The sequence below is a fragment of the Zootoca vivipara genome, chromosome 5 (assembly GCF_963506605.1).
Source record: "Zootoca vivipara chromosome 5, rZooViv1.1, whole genome shotgun sequence".
Lineage (NCBI taxonomy): Eukaryota > Metazoa > Chordata > Lepidosauria > Squamata > Lacertidae > Zootoca > Zootoca vivipara.
In genome coordinates this window covers 73,628,210-73,643,465 of record NC_083280.1, presented here as the reverse complement: position 1 = coordinate 73,643,465, position 15,256 = coordinate 73,628,210, and the positions used below count along the sequence as shown (strand labels likewise).

Genomic DNA, 15,256 nt, shown 5'->3' with positions numbered 1-15,256 from the left:
CTTCATTACCTGTCAGACAGGCAGATCCGTAGTTATTTATTTCCACACTTTACAACACACATTATATATTGGCAGGATTACAGAACTGAATAATAGGAGGAAGGAAGCCAAGTTTGGAACATAGCACAAGGTTATATTTGAGGAGAAAGCACTAGTGCAAGAACTGCCTGTATTTCTTCACTAATTTCAGAAAACTACATCAAAAACAGATTTAGTGCTGCTCCTTGTCCTTTGTGCGCACCAATGGTTATGATTCCTCTTTCCACCTCCTTCAACCCCATTCTACTATCTAATGCCTAACACTTCCCTGGCAAATTATGCCCAAATCCAGTGCCAAACAAATGTACCCTTGCATATATTTGCCCGTTTGAAACTGTTCAGTAGAAAGGAAACTACGAGTCATTCCAGGATGCGGTCACCATTTCCAGTTACCAGGGGCGGGTAGAAGGTGGATCAGGATCTACTGGGAGATCTCTGGCTGATCTGCAGCAGATCAGCAAGGCTTTCCGATTGTTTAACGAGGGCGACGTCAGAGGAACCTCTGCAGTGGGGAAAAGGGTTCGGCGCAAGATGAGCAAACAAGGCCAACACCGTGCAGCGCTTAATGTGTGCAAAAGCGGCATTTCCCAAGACTTCCTCGTTTTCCAATTTCACCTCTCCAGCCGCACCCAAGAAGATCGGCTGCCTCCTCCCCGCAGTTTGGTGGGGTGGGGTGGAAACGCTGACGCGGCTGGGAGAAGAAAACAACCTCCAGGAGAAAGGAGCCTCGTGCGGAAACGAAGGCGCCGCTTTCTCCGGCCTTAGCGACACGGATCCATCGCGCAGATTATCCACAGAGGCCGCTCCAAGAGCAGCGACATGGAGGAAGGTGCGCGAACGTGGCAAAGCAACGAACCACGAGCAGAAGCCACCCGGGGCCTTGTGTTGTGGCACCTGAAAGGCTGCTGCATTTGTTGCGGCGCATCCATCGGATGCTTAATGGCAAGATAAACATTTGGGAAGTCTTTTTTTTTAAGGTGCACGAGACGCCGCGGCAAACTAACTCGGCTCCCCCACCCCTCTCCAAAAAGCAATAAATAACTCCGCATGCGACCCTACGGGAAAGGGGTTTAGCACAGCCTATATTACAAGCCACCACACAGACAGCAAAGGGGGGGGGGAAGAAAAAGACTGCGCCGGCGCATAGCTGCGGCTCCTTACATACCTATCCGCTCCTCGCCGTCCAGAGGCGCGCCGCATGCGCGCTGCAGCCCAGCTCGACGGCAGGCGGCGGACGAATGAGGCTGGGCGGCGCGAGCCAATCCGTTTATGGGGAGGCGCGGCCTCCGCGCCTATTGTGATGCCCAAGGCGGGAGGAGGGCGGGGCTTAGGCTGTGTTTGTCGGGCGAAGTGGCCTGGGCCATTCGGTGCCCGGCTCGGCGGAAAGTCACAAGCCGGGACGATAGGTAGTTCCTCGGCTGGCTGGACGGACTGACGGTTAAAGGTAGAAGCGGCGCCCACGGAACCAGGGCGCCAACATGGTGTCGTGTATCATCTCCCGAGTCGTTGTGTAAGTGGAGAGGGTGAGGGAAGCGGGGCCTCAAGAGGAACCGGTACCAACGGACTTTCCCTCGGACTTGCGCGGGAGGGGGGAGGCATATTCGCTCCTGCCTCTCTCGCCGCTGAGGCTTGTGGGGGCCGGAGGAAGAGAGGAATGCGGTACTACTGCGCTTGCGCGCACAGCGGGGGTGATAGAAGTGCCCTCTGGGACTTCCTGCTGCTTTTATTCCTGGGGTGGAGCGAAGTGGGCCTTTCCGCAAAAGCGCCGGTTCCCCCCTCCAGCGCATGGCAATTTTAGGGTGCAGGGAAAGCAATCCTTATGGGCCTCGTCGTGCTCTTAGGTGCGCCCCTAACATATGCGGCTTCCCGCGTACACCTGAGAGCGTCAGGCTTCGGTGCGGAAAACGCGGGGATTTTGCGAGTTCAAGTCACAGGGAGCCGCCCGCTTGGCTCTAGGTGTCGCTGTTTTGGGCCTACAATTCCCATCATCCTTGACCACTGGCCCTGTTAGCTAGGGATGATGGGAGTTGTAGGCCCAAAACAGCTGGAGGGCCAAGTTTGGCCATACCTGGCTTAGAGGCTGCCTACCTCACGTGCGATCATAGATTCACAAAGTTGTAGAGTAAGAAAGGACCACAAGGATCATCTAGTCCAACCCCCTGCAATGCAGGAACCTCGAACCCATGACCCTGACATTTAGAGTACCGTATTGTGCCCTACCTACTGAACCTATTCCTAAGGGATATTGTGTAAGGAGAGGAGGAGATGCGCTGGAGCAGGGCGGAGTCATGGCAGTTTTTTATTTCCCAGGTTTTGAAGGGGGGGGCGCGCGATCACAGCCTGTTTAGCTTTAGACTTTCCCCTAAGCTCTGGATATGTGTATGCAGTATATCATTGTGGTCATTTGGTGGCACTCAAATTATATAATGGCCATCTTTTAAAAAATCTGATTATGATTCCTGTTCACTCTAGAATCCAGAGCTGGTCACAACTAAAACACCACACTAAAAACAGTAAAGGCACGCTTGAGGCCACAGCTACCTTTGTTGTCTAGAGCTTCACCCTGTCATTGAAAACCGGTTTGGCGACTGAGCCCTAGCCCATGACTCTAAACAAGCTTTTATGTGACTGCTGGCTCATAAGTTTTATTTGTAAACATAGTACAATGAAACTCTGTAAACGAGAAACTCCTTATATTTTTGTAGATCTCCCCCCACCCAATTTTATTAACAAAATAAGGTTTTATTAGTATGATAATACTGGTGGGTCTACTGATGAGTATGACCCAACAGTGCCAGGTCTTCAACCTTGTCTGTTTGCTTAAATTCATACGATTTAGAAACTAATTGGGAGATAGATAAATGTCCACTTGATTGGTTTGGCTGGACCTTGGATACACAATTTTGTGTTTTTATCATAAATACCTTTGCCATCATTGGAGGGGGGGGAGCAGTAGTTGAAAAGTTTGTGTACTATTCCTATTGAAAGATTAACATTTTTTGGTCATTGGGCAAAGTGTTGAAAGAAGGTATATTTTTCTGAGAAATCCATTAATTTCAATGTTTAGATGATTAAAGAATGGCTTTTAAATGCATGCTGTAGTGATTATAACCTAGTTTAACAAGAATTTGTGGTAGTCCTCATAGCTATAAGAATGTGATCTGGTAAATGTAGTTCCAGTCCCAAATGACAATCTTGTGGCAACCCCTGTATAATTTATTTCTAAATACAGTGTGATTTTTTTATATAAAAAACAGTGCCTGTTCTTATTCTGAGGACTGTTTTAAAATTGTGGTATAAAAACAACCAAAGGGTTTTTTTGTCAGCCATATAAATTAGTATACACATGTTATGATTTGGAAAAGAGTAGGCCCCTGTTTCTCTGTTTGCTGCAGAGAACTCTAGCCCCAACAACACCAAACAACCCATTTCGAGTTCAAAGGGCAAAGTGATGTGGCCTTATGAGGCCCACACTTGAAGTGAATAAAATTGTGATGTAAACCAGGCATTTTGAGTGTCTCTGCCATGTGAGCAAGCAATTAAATAGTAAATGTATATTCTTAAATGCATGTAGTCAACCAGTAGGCATGTTTCAGATATTTGGAATTCTGTAATGATGGGTATGAGGTGGAAATTGCACAGACAACCATGAAACTGTCATCTCATGGATACGTTTCTGAGCAGGCAGTGCTACGGCATATCATATCCACTAAATTATATATGGACTGAAGGTGGCAGCAGTCGCAGCTTTGAAGGTATGCATTAGCCAAGAGCTTGTGAACGTTTCCTTTTAAATCAGTCTTTCAACATTAATATTGGTCTCCTGTTGGTGCATGTGTACAACAACTTTGCAGGTTACAGCAAATTTGCAAGCCTACATTAAAAATTACCCTCCCATCTACACATCCGTAGTGACTAATTATGGAAGTAGCAATTCATTTGCCTAAGGTGAACAACCATTCCTTTTTGCTGATTAGTCTGTGTGGTTCCTGTAACTTCTTAAATTTTAGCACAATAGAAGCAAAAACCTAATAACGTTCCATACCATATATGTACAGTGCATGCTTAATTAAATTAAATTAGATTAGAACATCATTCCACTAAAAGTAAACAAAATGGGCAGGATACACCTAATCAGTCGTTTCACCATAAGCTCTGTGCAAGGATGTCTGCTTGAGCAACAGGGCTTTCCCCTTCCCTTCCCCAAGTTGATTGTGGGGAGGAGTCAGGAGATCCCCCTGAACAGCACAGGTAGGGGGTGGAATCTTGGGGTAGATTGAATTATTAGATGAGCATGATGTTGAAATCCACCCAATGAGGAAGTGAAGCTAATGTTGGTGAGAAGAGACAATGTTCTCAAGCTTACTAATGAATTAAAAACTGACACATCACCAGCTTCCAGGTGGCATCCACCCAAGAATTCTTAAAGAGCTTACACACGAAATTAAATAGTAATTGCATGCTAGTTCAGGCGCACACTATGGACCTTTTAGTTTTCTTCTTCCAAGAAGCTTCCATGGAAGCAACAGTCCTGAGGATGATATAGCAAAAGTGTGTCTGTTTTTTTCTGCAGGAGGTTTCTCTGCTTCTTTCACAGTCTAGGAAACGAAACTGGAAGAGTAGAAATCTGATCTATTACTTGTGGCAACAGTTGGCCCAGTTGAATGGGTTGTGATAATGGAAAGAACAGTAGCTGCTGGTATGGTTGTTAGAATTTTTTTAAAGGGAGGGTCCTTGGGGTGGCAGTGTCAAAGAGAATTGTTTTTGTTCTGTGGCTGACAATGGCCAAATAGTGGGAACATTAACACATGGAAATATGTCTATCCTTGAGCATATTGATGAATGTGAATGGTTACAGCTGGGAGGTAGCATTCATGTAGCACTGGCTAGGGCTTTAGCAGGTCTGTGCAGTAACACACAATAAATAGTACTTGACTCTCCTTTTACTAAATATTAGTTTTGAGTAAGATGTTCAGTCAGTAAGTTAACGTTTATGAAATCTTAAATTAAAAAACCTTGCCTTTCAATGAAATGCATTTTTTAGGACGAATGGTGGTTCGAAGAAAGCTTTCTTTTAAAAAAACAAAACAAAACCCCAGCAACTAAATATTAGCAGTGTCTGGGAGAATCTCAGGATTTTCACACATGTTGTGCCTGTTGCCTTATATTTAGAGGCGTGTGTGGACTTGTCTCATTTCTGGAACTTTGTCCAAGATGTGTTACTGCTGGCTTCTGAATGAGATAGTTTTGATCTCCACTCTAGGAGTCATGTTGATCTCACCAGCTAGGTGATTCATTACGTGTTCATTCTCCAGAGTACTCCAATGTCAACCCTGAGTACACGTCTACATACTCCCAAAAGAGTTAACTTTCATGGCCTAGGTTCTTAAGGTGCCTTGGCCACACAGTTGACAAATAAGCCTCAGCTTGGATTCCTGCATAGCAGCGGGTTGGACCAGATGACCCTTGGTGGTCCCTTTCAACTCTATGATTCTAACCAACTTGGAAACTGGGGAGATGGTGAAGAATACAGTGGAACCTCGGTTTATGAACACCTCGGTTTACGAACGCCGCGGACCCATCTGGAACGGATTAATTCACTTTCCATTACTTTCAATGGGAAAGTTCGCTTCAGTTTATGAACGCTTCAGTTTAAGTACTCCGCGAACCCATCTGGAACGGATTAATCCACTTTCCATTACTTTCAATGGGAAAGTTCGCTTCAGTTTATGAACGCTTCAGTTTAAGTACTCCGCGGACCGTCTGGAACAGATTAATCCACTTTCCATTACTTTCAATGGGAAAGTTCGCTTCAGTTTATGAACGCTTCAGTTTATGAACAGATTTCCGGAACCAATTGTGTTCATAAACCAAGGTACCACTGTAGTGTAACTACCCAGGCAATCCCCACTGACCTTTGCATCTTCAAAGTTGGAAGGAAGACTGGCTGACTCTTAACTTGCCCAGAGGATGTGGCAAAGTAGATTTTTTTTTGGAAGCCTGCTTGCGGGTAGAAGTATGTAATGAAGGTGTAAAAGGAGGAGCCGGTAAAATTAGCAACAGAGAGGCTGTGTAATTAATAACCAGAAGGATCTTTGTATGTTCTTTAATTTTAAGTGGCGGAGTTGGTGACATTTAGAGAATTGCAGGTGGGTTGGATTAAAGATACATCTATGAGTTCTGTATTTCAAATGGTGTAATGTTTTAAAGAAGTTTTCATTGGTAGCAAAAGGGTATTTCCAGTACAAAAATGCACTCATGTGGATCCAGCTTTCTAAAATGCTGTTTAAAGAATGCATGTTTTAAAATAGCCCTCACATTTAAAAAATCTTTTTGCTTCTCTGTTTAATGTGAACTGCTAGCATGTTTGTATAATGTGCATTTTGTAGCACTAAGAACTGAAACAAAAGCAGCATTCAGAGAGCAGCTAGATTTTTAAAATGGAAATCCAAGTAGGTAATTCCTTAGAGGGAAGTTGTCCTTTAAAATCTGTCTTCAGTATTTATATATGTTTTAAAAGTAAACCCATCTGTTTTTGCCAAGGCAAATCATGCCACTGAACCATGAAAAATATTCCAGGACTTTGTAGGTGAATGACGAAAGCTCATACCAATGACAAACTTACTGTAGTTGGTCTCTAAGGTGCTACTGGAAGGACTTTTTTTATTTTGCTATAGATAAGCAATGACTGTGGACTAGGAATTTCAAGGGATGCTGTGACTAGAATTATTGGCAACAAGACATGCTAGCAAACCGCTACTGAGAGGAAGAAGTAGAAGCACTGGGCTGATGGGATATTTGTCCTATGATGTAAGATGCCTGTCATTTATTCTGTTCTGATAGGAAATAGTGGGCATCACTGCACATGAGTGTAACATCCGTCCCACAGTTATCTGCAGAATTGCTGCTGAAGGATTCTGCTGTGCAGAGTGATGCTAGTTCTGTTCCAGCCAGTGAAACTGGTTGGCATTTGTCCCTTGCTTAGAATTCTTCTTCCCCCCCCTTTTTTTTTGTTAAACATGCTGCTGAGCTGTGGCTCATGTCAACCATGTTTGCAATATTTATTTATTTTTGCTCTGAAGCTGTAAGGGCTATGAAGTCTTTGGACATAGTCCTGACAATGCCTGCTTTCATAAAGTCATAAAAGAAGACCAAGTATCGGTGGTCATCCTTATCTAATATATGTGATAAATTGAGATCGACAGTACGGCACTTTGATAGTAGATTTGTACAAAAATGCTACTTCTGCTTCATGAGCTATAGAGAGAATGCTCTTCCATTAACCACGAGGAAGAGTTCTAAAGATTAATTGATTCTTCACTATGTAAATTGAAACACGACTCAAAGGAATGGTGAAAAACTGTGCCTTCCCAGTTACGGGGTTAGGTTCTGGAGATTGCGCCAAAAGTCAAAATTGTGTATAGTCAAAACCCACTGGGTTTAATGGCAGATGGGATTGTCAAAGTCATTTTTCCCAGAACCCTGCCCTCTTTTTATTTATTTTGCCATGCACATAAAGCTGAATACGTATAAGTTAAATATGTTTACGTGTAACTATTATTGGGAGACATAGTATCACTATTAGAGTGGCAAAGAGTACCATAGAGTAATCGGGAACAATAGTTTTTCTAAATATTTGGAGCCCAATATGTATCTTTTTGGCTAGAAAGTTGTTTACAATTGCACTTTGTTGGTGGTGTCCTTAGATAACAGTTTTGGCTGCTTGTCAGACAATTGTTCATGAGTGCCAGGCAGAGAACACTGCATGTACAATCACAAATCTGTCTTTTCTGTGCTCTTCAAATACTCTGAGAAGAGTTGCTGTTTAAAACCGGAATGCAAATATTGGGAATAAAAAATCAGACCTACCGTGTTTCCCCTATTTTAAGACACCGTCTTATAATTTCTTCCTTAAAAAGAAGCCACCACAGGGTGTCTTATTTGGGGGGGGGGTGTCTTATTTTTATTACGTCAGTATGGTACGGTACAGCAATATACATTTATTCAATTATAATTAAGTCGTCTTCTTCTGGAACATACAGCAATCTACATTTATTCAGCAGATTTTTAAAAATCCTCCCACCTCCAGCCAACAAACAGCAGTGGCTGGGCAAGGAGGAGGAGGGAGGCGATCCTTGGGGCAAAGCTAATAAACGGGAGGAGGGAGGGAAGGAAGGAGAGAAGCTTCAAAAGTGCCAAGTTCCCAACGGGTTCCTTCTTACCGTACCTGTATTTATCTCCTTGCGCGCAACAGTGCTTCTCTCTCCCTCAATTGTCTTCGTCGGGCAAGTCTCTGAGCCCGCGGTGGCGGCAGGACCCCTGATCTCTGGCAGGATTCGGGCGAGAGGAGTTGTTCCCCACCACCTCTCGCTCTCTGGCTCCCTGCACGCCAGAAGCAGGCTGCAAGAGGCGCCTCCCCCCCCCCCGCACCTCTCGCTGGTTTGCTTCTCCCACGCGTCAGGAACAGGAAGAGGCGTCTTTTTCTTTTGCGCCTCTCCCCTTTGGTCTCCCCACACACCAGGAACAGGCGGGACAGAACTCCGGCAAGAGGCGCCTTTTTTTCCCTGCGCCTCTCGCTGGTTCGCTTGCAACAGGGACAATAGTGGCAACATGGCTTACTTACTGGGTACGTCTTATTTCTTGCAATTGTAAAAAAAACCCTGCTATGGCTTACTTTATGACTACATATTAAAATAGGGGAAACACGGTATAAGCTCCAACATGCACAAGATAGTATTTTCTAAACTGCTGGGGGAAAGGCTGTGACACAAGGAAAAACCTTGTGTTTTATTTTGTCATAGGGGTCTGCAAAACATCCAGTGATTTTGTTGAACGCAAGTCAAAAATGTACTGTAACAAAGTGGCATTATGGATGGATAAAGGTTTTGATGTGATCACTGCTTTTTAAAGAGAGATCTGTGTCCTTTCTCACAATTAGCTGTAGAGATTTTTCCTATGATTTTTGATGTGTTCTTAAAGGTAAAGTGAGCCCTGACCAGTTGCGGACGACTCTGGGGTTGCGGCGCTCATCTCACTTTACTGGTCATGTGGCCAGCATGACTAAGCTGCTTCTGGCCAACCAGAGCAGTGCATGGAAACGCCGTTTACCTTCCCGCTGGAGTGGTATCTATTTATCTATTTGCACTTTGACGTGCTTTCGAACTGCTAGGTTGGCAGGAGCAGGGACCGAGCAATGGGAGCTCACCCTGTCACGGGGATTCGAACCGCCGACCTTCTGATCGGCAAGCCCTAGGCTCTGTGGTTCAACCCACAGCGCCACCTGCGTCCTTAGCCTTTTCTATATCAGAGGCTATTTCCATACTCTTTGAGAACTTGTCTCTCTTCCAGATGATTTGGAGATGGTCTCTCCATATGTAAATCAAGGTCCATCTCCTTGAGAAGCTGTCAAAATAGGAAGGCTCAGTATTACTTCACATTCTATGCTTATCCTCAAAAGGAAGTTGGCAACTTCATGCAACCAACAGAAGTGTTATTTCCTGATTTGGAGGATGATGCTCGTACCAAGGCCAGCAGTAAAAAATATTTCTGAAAAACTTGACTTCAGATCTAGACATTTCTTAGGGAGAAGGATATACCGTATATGCTGGCGTATAAGGCGACTGGGCGTATAAGACGACCCCTTACTTTTCAAGTTAAAATATAGAATTTGGGATGTACTCCAGCCCTTTTTTGGCGGGGAGGGGAGGGGAGGCTGTCTTCTCCAGCACTCAAGTCTGCAGCCGGGGAAATGGTGGTTTGTTTGTTTGCTTGCTTGCTTAGTTATTGAGAGGGGGAAAGAAGCCAGCGAAAGGAGAGATAGAGAAGCAGAGACATCGATCAAAAGGAGGGAGGGGGAGAGGGAGAGGGAGGCAGAGACATCGAGCAAAAGAAACCATAGAGAGGATAGCGATAGAGGGGCAGAGACATCGGAGGCTCACACAGCCAGCGAAAGACGCTGAGCAGCAGTGAAAGAGAGAGCGGAGAGAGAGACAACGAGGCTGGCTCAGTGAGCAAAAGGGGAATAGAAGCCAGGGAGAGGGAGAGGGAGGCAGAGACAAAAGGGGGGAAAGAAACCATAGAGAGGATAGCGATAGAGGGGCAGAGACATCGGAGGCTCACACAGCCAGCGAAAGACGCTGAGCAGCAGTGAAAGAGAGAGCGGAGAGAGCGAGAGACGGAGAGATCCCTTTGCTTTGCGCTGACAAAAAGAGAAGAGGCAGCAGCTTGACACCAATGAAATACACAAAACTGTATCTCTGCGCTGATCCAGGTCACAAAGCCATGAGGGAGCCATTCTCCCTGGCGGGGAGCAGCCCCCTCCCGAGCGCGCTTCTTTGCGTTCATATGGTCACTGCATACAGTGGGGATGCGGCCGTTTTTGAGCTCCCCCCACCGTATGCGGTGACTGCAGATTCTTGGACCCGGCGTATAAGACGGGCCCCCAACTTTTGAAAAAAATTTCCTGGGTTCAAAAGCCGTCTAATACGCCAGTATATACGGTAACTTGTTCGGTTCTTTACATATGTGGTTCCACTTTTGCAATAACCTTAAGTTTTATGGATGACCCAGACTATGCAAAAAATTTTTATGGACCCAGGTTTTTTGGGGAAGTAGAGCTTGGTGTACTTGAACCCTTCACAATCACCTCATTATTCATTCTTCTGCATATCCCCCTAGGTAGTGGGATAGAGATGAATGTTGTGAAATACCGTAGTAAGACTGGAAACAACTATTTTCAACTTTGCTTATGGTAGTTGCTCACTATTCTTTTTGTCTTAACATCTGTATCTTATAATGCTTATCGACTCCGCAAAAAGTTGATTTTTTGCCAGTGTTGCCACATTGGATCAATTTATCCATTATGAACAGTTGTGGTGCAATTGAAGCAATGTGGCAAACACTTGATGATGATGACGACGAATTCCTGCAACTGATGTAATCGGTAACATTTTGGAAGACCACTATAGCTCTTGAAGACTTAAAAAGAATAAAATAGCAAATAATGTTTCAGTCTGGAAAACTAATAGGCTTTGCCCTAAGTGTCCCATTTCTAGGTCCTGGGGAAAGCTATGATCTATTCCCAATGTAAATGGCAATAGAAATAGCAGTACAGTGGCACCTTGCAAGATGAATGCCTCGCACAATGAAAAACTTTGCTAGACGAAAGCGTCTTGCAATGTTTTTGGTGACTCGCTAGACGAAGCGACTCGCGGCACGAATTAATTTCATCGTGCGAGGCACCACTGTATCCTAAATGTTCGGAAATGGGTTACTGAAACTGGGCAAAGTGTTCCAAATCAAATTTTATCAGTTCTGTGCTTTAATAATTCATTAGTCCTACAGAAGTTTTTATGTTGATAGCTGAATCATACTGATGGTTTGGTGACCACTTTGTTAATAAGTAGCATCCTGTTCTCTGTTTATCATTCCCAGCTGATTCCTAAACCATTGACCCTGTGCTTTTGTTCTGTTGAATTAGCTCTTAAGAAGGAAATGCACATGACTAATGCAGGTAAACAAATCTCAACCAGTAATCAGCAGTAAATGTCAGAGCCAGGTCAGGGCTGAGAGGCTGTATCTGATTCAAGGCCTATGTGCTCTTACTAGGGAAGAGCAGAGTGCAAATGACCCTAGTATGTATAAACTGCTTAACCAGGGCTGACATTATACACCAGGGGTCCCCAGACTACGGCCCGGGGGCCGGATGCGGCCCAATTAGCCTGCCAATCCGGCCCGCGACGACCCCCGCCACCGCCCGCTCTCGCGGCGCGCAGCGCGGCAGCGCTCTTCCGGGTTGGGAAAAAAGCGCCGAAAATCCTTTCTGCGCATGCGTATGGGCCTCTCCCGACCCGGAAGAAGTCATTTCTGGTGCACTTCCGGGTCGGGGGAGGCCTACGCGCATGCGCACAACGGATTTTCGGCGCTTTTCCGACCCTGAAAGCACGGCGCCGCGCCAGTAAGCACCCGTGCGCATGCGCACGGGCGCGCACTCCCCCGCCCGCCGACCCGCACAGGCGCGCACTCCCCCGCCCGCCGGCCCGCCGCGCGATCGGCGTGGTGGGAACCGGCCCAAACGCCGGTAAGTCTGGGGACCCCTGTTATACACCATTCCATTTTGTGCTTGGAGAGCATCTGAGGGCCTGCATTCAATCAATCCCAGGTAGTTCACTAAGCTAGGTCACTGCCCTGGCTCCTGAGATTCCTGATTCAAATCCCAGGATCACTGTCAGTAAGTCTAATCTCTGCCTCCAATGTAACAGTGGACACCGTAGGTTATGCATTTAGCGTTAGTGTTAATCAATTGGCCCCCACAAACTGAAGTAATTGATTGTAATTTTTATTTGGTAGGATTGCGAGCTGAGATTATTCGTGTCTGATTTTTGAAACTATTTTGTAACTGGAACGTTACTGTAAAACAGGTGTAGGGGGCTTGTGGCCCCTCAAATGTTGCTGGACTCAAAGTCACACCACCCCTCACCTAGCCATGCTGCCTAGGGCTGATGGGGGTTGGAATTCAAAAAATCTGGAGGGCCATAAGTTTCTCATCCTTCCTTTTAAAGAATGAAAGTCCATTTTCCTGCTTTTTCTAACTTTGAATGTTACCTTATGCTTTTCAGTATCTTGGAAGACATCTATATTGATCTTTGGTAAAGTGCATATTTAATTGTTGATTAGAAGATGAGTAGTTAACATATCTTAATGTGTTGCCACTCCTACTGAATTAGTCCTCTCTCATGATATGCATGTTGGGTGGGGATAATACACCTCTATAATTGCCATAATCACAAAGGTGATTTTTTTTTTTTAAAAAAAATGCTAGCCAATGCATCAAGAACATGGCATTTTCTTCTAAAGGAGCCCAGTATTAATCTTAAAAGTCCTAGTTGGTCCTGGTTTACCAGAAGCGAACCTTGTTGTGTGTTGAATTTTATTTATTCTCTTCATGTGGCAAACTGCTGTATTGATGTAAGGCAGGGGTCCCCAGACTACGGCCCGGGGGCCGGATGCGGCCCAATTAGCCTGCCAATCCGGCCCGCGACGACCCCCGCCACCGCCCGCTCTCGCGGCGCGCAGCGCGGCAGCGCTCTTCCGGGTTGGGAAAAAAGCGCCGAAAATCCTTTCTGCGCATGCGTATGGGCCTCTCCCGACCCGGAAGAAGTCATTTCTGGTGCACTTCCGGGTCGGGGGAGGCCTACGCGCATGCGCACAACGGATTTTCGGCGCTTTTCCGACCCTGAAAGCACGGCGCCGCGCCAGTAAGCACCCGTGCGCATGCGCACGGGCGCGCACTCCCCCGCCCGCCGACCCGCACAGGCGCGCACTCCCCCGCCCGCCGGCCCGCCGCGCGATCGGCGTGGTGGGAACCGGCCCAAACGCCGGTAAGTCTGGGGACCCCTGATGTAAGGTGTATGGGATCCTTGAACTTACCTGAGTGTCTAGTGTGGGTGGGGACAGTTGTCAGAACATGTTTGGGAAGAATGTAAATGGATAGTGCATATATTTCATAATGTGAAATCTACCTCTGGTGAACTATTGCATACATTTGCTATAGACCTGTTCTCTACAGACATGGATGCCGTAGGAAATACTTGAAAGAACTGGAGTGCTGCCAGTACCTGCTTTGTATAAAGAACAGCCATCTGGTGATTTAAAGCATGTTTCGCCAGACTTCCATGGCAACCAAGTATTAAACAGTGTCTAGCTATTTGAGTTTAGAAAAACAGCTTCCTCATTGAAAGAAAGTGATTCCTAAAGCCTGACTGTTCTGGTGAAGTGCACACACTAACATAACCTTACTAGGGAGATGGATCCCCTGTTTTGGAGACTCAGAACATGAACTACGGTAGATTGCATGCTGAATGTTCTTTTCTATTTCATATATTAAAATCCAAATGTAAGTGTGCTTCTGTAGGAATGGCAAATATGCAAGTCTTACTGCAGATTGTGTAATGGGGTCATCTGTATTAAAAGTCTAATAGATTAAATCATGTTTGCCAATATTTTCAGGTGTTTTTTTAAAAAATAAACTCACTATGCAGAACAAGAAATGTGTATATGACTGAATTTTAAATACTTCCTTCTTAATCAAAGCAGCCAATCTTAAAGATATGCATCAAAGACAATCCCCAATCAACTAATTTTTTGACCGAAGAAATAATACTTGGGAAGTATAGTATTTCATATTAAGAAGGGCGAATTACAGAGGCCATTACAATACAATATACAGAGACCATAGACAGGATTATGTTGGAACTTTTGTTAAGATTGGTTCACAAGTTGGCACTGAAATAAACTTCATATAGATTTCAGATGGGATAGTCCTGTTGCTGAAGCAGTTGTTCATTAGGTTATCTTGTGTTGTCAAAGTTTGCTTTTGAAGTTACTGGAAAAACCAGTTTATCTCTTTTTCTTTCTCACGCAATATTATAGATTCATTGCTTATTTACTGTGCCCTTCTTGTCATACCCAAATACTTTATTTTTTTTTCAACAGGCTGGTTTTTGGAATGCTGTATCCTGCATATTATTCATACAAAGCTGTGAAGACAAAAAACGTAAAGGAATACGTAAGTTTTGTTGCACTATTTTTGCATTACTGAGTTGCATTTGTGGTGTGATACAACACAGCTTCATCAAAAGTCATACAGTCTCAAGTTCAGTAGTGGTATGTTTGGTGATGCTGCTGCTTACTTGAATGGGGCTGGGACCAGCATTGAAACTCCCATTGTTCTAGGCGCATTTTGTGACAGGGAATTTCATTAATGCAAGCAGTTTCTGAGCTTGGAGCACAGTACCGCACCTAAAATTTCAGATTAAAGCTGCTACTGCTGGAAGGAAAGGAGGACCTTTTTCTGCCTCCCCACTTCCAGCCACTCTCTGAAGACTGGAAAAGGGATCCTCATAAGAATATTAGAGGGGCGGGCAGGGAGAGTATGGCTTCGTACGTTTCCCAGTACATTTCCGAGCACAATTCAATATGTTCAATATGACCTTTAAAGCCCTAAACGGCCTCAGTCCAGTACACCTGAACGAGTGTCTATACCCCCATCGTTCCGCCCGGACACTTGAGGTCCATCTCAGAGGGCCTTCTGGCGGTTCCCTCGCTGTGAGAAGCCAAGCTACAGGGAACCAGGCAGAGGGCCTTCTTGGTAGTGGCACCTGGTGGAACGCCCTCTCACCAGATGTCAAAGAGAAAAACTACCAGACTTTTAGAAGAC

At 45.2% G+C, this 15,256-nt stretch overlaps 1 protein-coding gene across 2 annotated transcripts in view; it reads left to right on the top strand.

Moving 5' to 3' along the window:
• Nucleotides 1-1,377: 1,377 nt before the first annotated feature.
• Nucleotides 1,378-15,256, top strand: part of REEP3 (receptor accessory protein 3) — a 35,506-nt gene continuing 21,627 nt past the window's right edge. For both annotated transcript variants that reach the window (XM_035137857.2, XM_035137858.2), the window contains exons 1-2: nt 1,378-1,549; nt 14,533-14,605. In XM_035137857.2, coding sequence (XP_034993748.2) covers nt 1,518-1,549; nt 14,533-14,605 — 105 coding nt within the window. In that variant the 5' untranslated portion in view covers nt 1,378-1,517. The remainder of the gene's footprint in view (nt 1,550-14,532; nt 14,606-15,256) is intronic.